Source organism: Pteropus alecto, unplaced genomic scaffold (genome assembly GCF_000325575.1).
Source record: "Pteropus alecto unplaced genomic scaffold, ASM32557v1 scaffold213, whole genome shotgun sequence".
Lineage (NCBI taxonomy): Eukaryota > Metazoa > Chordata > Mammalia > Chiroptera > Pteropodidae > Pteropus > Pteropus alecto.
The window spans coordinates 5,099,504-5,103,532 of record NW_006434829.1 but is presented as its reverse complement, the minus strand read 5'-3'; the positions used below and the strand labels follow the sequence as shown (position 1 = coordinate 5,103,532).

The window sequence follows — 4,029 nt, the reverse complement described above, 5'->3', positions numbered from 1 at the left end:
GCTCTGTCTGTCCCAGAAACCCAATACAGAAAGTGGTTTTATAAACATAAAGTACTCTGGCTGAAGTGAAAGTTGGTCAAGGGCAGGTGTAGCCCTAAGTTCTTGTCCTGTGCACACGTAGTGGTCGTGGACAACAGCAGCTTTTTGAGCCAGGTGGGGAAGGGGACCCTCCTTTTTCTCCTGTCCCTAGATGTTCCTCTGGACCGAGTAGGGAGGGAATAGCCAGGAGCCCATGTGAAACCCTCTTCTGCTCCTCAGAAAAGACAAAGGCACCTCCCATGCATTCCCCTAAGAGATCCACCTCCCAGCTTCTGCAGAGACCTGGGATCCGGCTGGAATAACTTCTGGGTCATGACTCTGTAGTCTTAGGTTTTCTTTCCTAAACTTACTTGAACTCAAGGATCACCAAATTAGCTTGCAAAATGCAGCCGTCTATGCCCCTCCCTCCCCTGGTGTGTCTGGAGTCTGTAATTTTTAACAAGTATGCCAGGTGCCCTTGAACCCAGGTAACTTCAGGAAACACGGGTAGTTGAAAACAGTCTCTTTAATGTCAGTTTCATTTACATTTTGAATAGACAGTACATTCATATGGTTCCAAATACACAGCAAAAAGTCGTCTTCCCCTATTCCCAGCTTTCCAGTTCTCCCAGAGACAACCATTGTTGCCAGTTTACTCCGTTCCCATCCAAAGGGATTTTATACATAAACAAGCACACGCCCCCTACTTTTTCTGAAAAATCGTAGCCTTCTATACACACTGCCACTGTTCCATACTTTAAGAGCAGATAGACCTATGTTTAAATACAGCCACTTTCTAGCTTGGTGACTTGTGAACCTCCCTGAACCTCAGTTTCTTCCTCTAAAATGGCATTCATAATAGCAGGACACCTCAAGTTGTTGAGGGGCTATGGGAGAGGACACAGGTAAAGCTGTCAGCACAGGGCCTGGCACCCAGTAAATGCTCTACATATCTGGCTAATTCTGCGTCCCAAGGCAGCCAGGCTCAGCTTGCTGGGGTCAGGTATAGACAGAACCACTTGAGTCAGGCCACTCGCTTAAGATTTAGAGGCAGAGAGAACCTCGACGGTCAGTGGGCGTTTATTGAGCCTTTACTATGTGCCAGGCACTGGGCAAGGTTCTGAACATCGTGGTATCTCGGTTACACTGGATGGGGGCTGAATCGTTCTTTCGTGGAGTATTTACACTTTAGCATGTTGAACAGAATCCCCAACCTCTACCCACTAGGTGCCAAGAGCATTCTTCCCTGATGGCCGTCACCACCAAAAGTGTTTCCAGACATCCCACATGTCCCCAGGGAAGAAGGGGACAGGAAATCATCCTCGGATTAGAACCACACCTCAGTTGACCCTCGCAGTAGCCACAACAACGCTAGGTGTTAGTACCGTTATTGTCTTGTATCAGAGGGGAGGAAAGCTAGAGGACAGAGAGGTTGAGTGAGGTACCCAAGAACACACAGCTAATAAATAAATCGCAAGGGATTCACATCCAGGTAGACTGACTGCAGAGCTCACACTCTTACATAAGAGGCCCTCTTATCTTGCAGGAATGTTGTCTAGATTAGAATTATGCACAGCCCTTCCCAGATGTCTGCTTCACAATTAACCTCAATACATGTTATATTCATTATGATTACATCTGCTAGCAAATCCTCAAACATCCCTGTGAGATCTCTTTAAGTTCCATTTTATAGATGGGACATGGAGGTCACTTGCTAAGGGTCACAAATCCAATAAGTCAGGGGTTCTTGGCCCTGGCTGCACATTAGAATCACCTGGGGAATCTTCTGAAGGCCCTGGCCTCACCCCAGACATGTGAAACTCTGGGCGTGGGACCTAGTCTATAGCTTTTAAAGTTCCCACGGGATTCCAAGATTGAGAGTCCTCCTGTTAGGCCAAGAAGCCAGGTCAGGTTTTAACCCCAAATCTTAATGACAAATGTGACCAGATAGATTCTTTCCCTCTGGAGCATCTCAGAGCTCAGAGACCTGGAGACACCTCCTGTCTCTTCCCCCAAGGTCAGTCTGTGCAGCCCATGGGGACGTCTTTCCTCTTCTCTACTTAAAATCTCTCCCAAATCTCCCCTGCCCCACCCCAAACCTCATGCCACAGGCCACCGGCTAATGCCACCAGATTCTCCTTTATTCTCATGCACTCAGGGATGGGGTCCTAGGATGGAGGCCACAGCAAGAGGGTTTCCAAGGCCAGCTAGAGAGAGAAGCACTGGCCTCCTACGGCAAAGAATGGTCCAACGCTGGGAGGAACAAGGTGCCCTCTGAGGGAGCCAAGGGTGTGCCCGGAGTCACCACTCACTCCTCCCGCAGGAGCTGCACCAGTCTGAGCAGTTGGGTGACTTAGGCTTGACTTTCTCCTGCAGCTGTGGCATTCTCTCTGCAGGAGCGAGGGGTTGGTGGGAGCTGGCGTTTCAAAGACACTATACAACGCCCGCTCCTCGAACCCCACTCACACCCACACCAGGAGGGGCTAGGACTGGATGGGGCCCACTGGGCAGATGTGCAAGTGGAGGCCTGAGGCAAACCACCTTCCTCGAGGGCATTCAGGGGTGAGCCGGCCACCTGACTCCAAGCAAGATTCCTTCCAATAAGCTCAGGGCACAAATGGGAAAACTTGGGCAAGATTGAATGAACTGGTCTTCAGGGAAATGAGTTTTGAAGGAAAGGAACTGAAAAGGATCAGCTAGACTGCAGGAGACAAGAAACCTACCCTCTCCGATTATGCCCCTGAGCCCCTTGGCCGAAGGAGACCCCAGGAGCTGCCTCATCCGCATAGAGGGTGACCAGCATGCCTACTCCTTCACCTGGCATCAATCTCCTTCTTCCTGTGTCTTCCTGAACATGGCCAAGGCTTCCTCCAGCAGGCCGTCAGGGTCTAGAACTTTGACCTGGAGGGAAGCAACAGGGGTTGGTTAGAGGAGCATGGAAGTCCCAGGCTGCCAGTTTTATGAGGTGCCGCCTGCTTCTGAGGGTGCTGCCTGCCTTGGAGGCGCTGCTGCCCACCTCGGTGGGAGGCAGTGCTGCTTCCTTTGCGGGGTGCTACCTGCCTCCCTGGAGATGCCCTGACTGAAAACAAAACCTCGTCTGTTCCCTGGCTGAGCTGAGCTGGGCTGGGCTGGGCTGGGTGTGGCTGGGGGGTGCTGTTTTTTGTCTCTTTCTGGTTTGGCCAGAGGGATCTGGTGAGAGCTGCCCACCTCAGGAATGGGAAACTGTGTGGGCTCAGGGGCCTCATCTCGGCCAAAGTCCGTCATCGTGCCACACTTGGCCACGTCGTCCACCCAGAAGCCTTCAAACAGCTGACCGTGGTCCAGGTGGAAGAAACGCCCCGACCCGTTCTTCAAGCCTCGCTTCCAGTAGCCCTCATAGCGGTTCCCATTCTCTGAAAGGACAGGAAGTTGTGGGTGCTGGGCATAGCAAACCGGGCCAGACTGCCAGGCTGGCCCTCTGCCTCTCCCAGGCTGGACGCCATGCCCAACAGGAAGGCAGAAGGAAGCAGAGTTGAATGGTGTGCTCTAGGCTGGTGGGTGGAGTAGAGTCTGGGACAACCGATCTATACACATCAGAGCCCTGGGGTGTCAGCGCCTTCCAGAATCAGACCTAGTTCACAGCTTGCGTCCACTACTTACTTGAACTTGGACGAGCAAGATAGTTTCTTATGTGTAAAAAACAGCTAATAATATGAATAGGCAATGTTTTTCAGCACTTACTCTGTACCCTGGTTCCACGCTACGTTACTGACCTATTTCCTCGCAAAAACAGCTCTGTGAAGGATGATGGACTGCATTTTATAGATGGAGCTTGTAAAGTTCAAGCGGTTTGATTGTCTTGCTCAAGGTCACAGAGCTACGAAGCAGGGCAGCGACAAGTTCCAATTTGTAAAAAGCTCACTTTGGTTTCTATGTAGAAAATGGACTAAGTCCTGACACCAATGGGGGCTTCTCATTACTCCTCCCTCTGCCTGGGATGTTCTTCCCTAGCTCAGTGACTATCCTGCTCCC

At 51.1% G+C, this 4,029-nt stretch overlaps 1 protein-coding gene across 1 annotated transcript in view; it reads right to left on the bottom strand.

The window, feature by feature from the left end:
- Positions 1–2,835: 2,835 nt before the first annotated feature.
- MORN3 (MORN repeat containing 3) overlaps positions 2,836–4,029 on the bottom strand; it is a 7,095-nt gene continuing 5,901 nt past the window's right edge. The window contains exons 4-5 of the mRNA XM_006910008.1: positions 3,226–3,410; positions 2,836–2,919 (exon numbers count right to left, since the gene is read on the bottom strand). Coding sequence (XP_006910070.1) covers positions 2,842–2,919; positions 3,226–3,410 — 263 coding nt within the window. The 3' untranslated portion in view covers positions 2,836–2,841. The remainder of the gene's footprint in view (positions 2,920–3,225; positions 3,411–4,029) is intronic.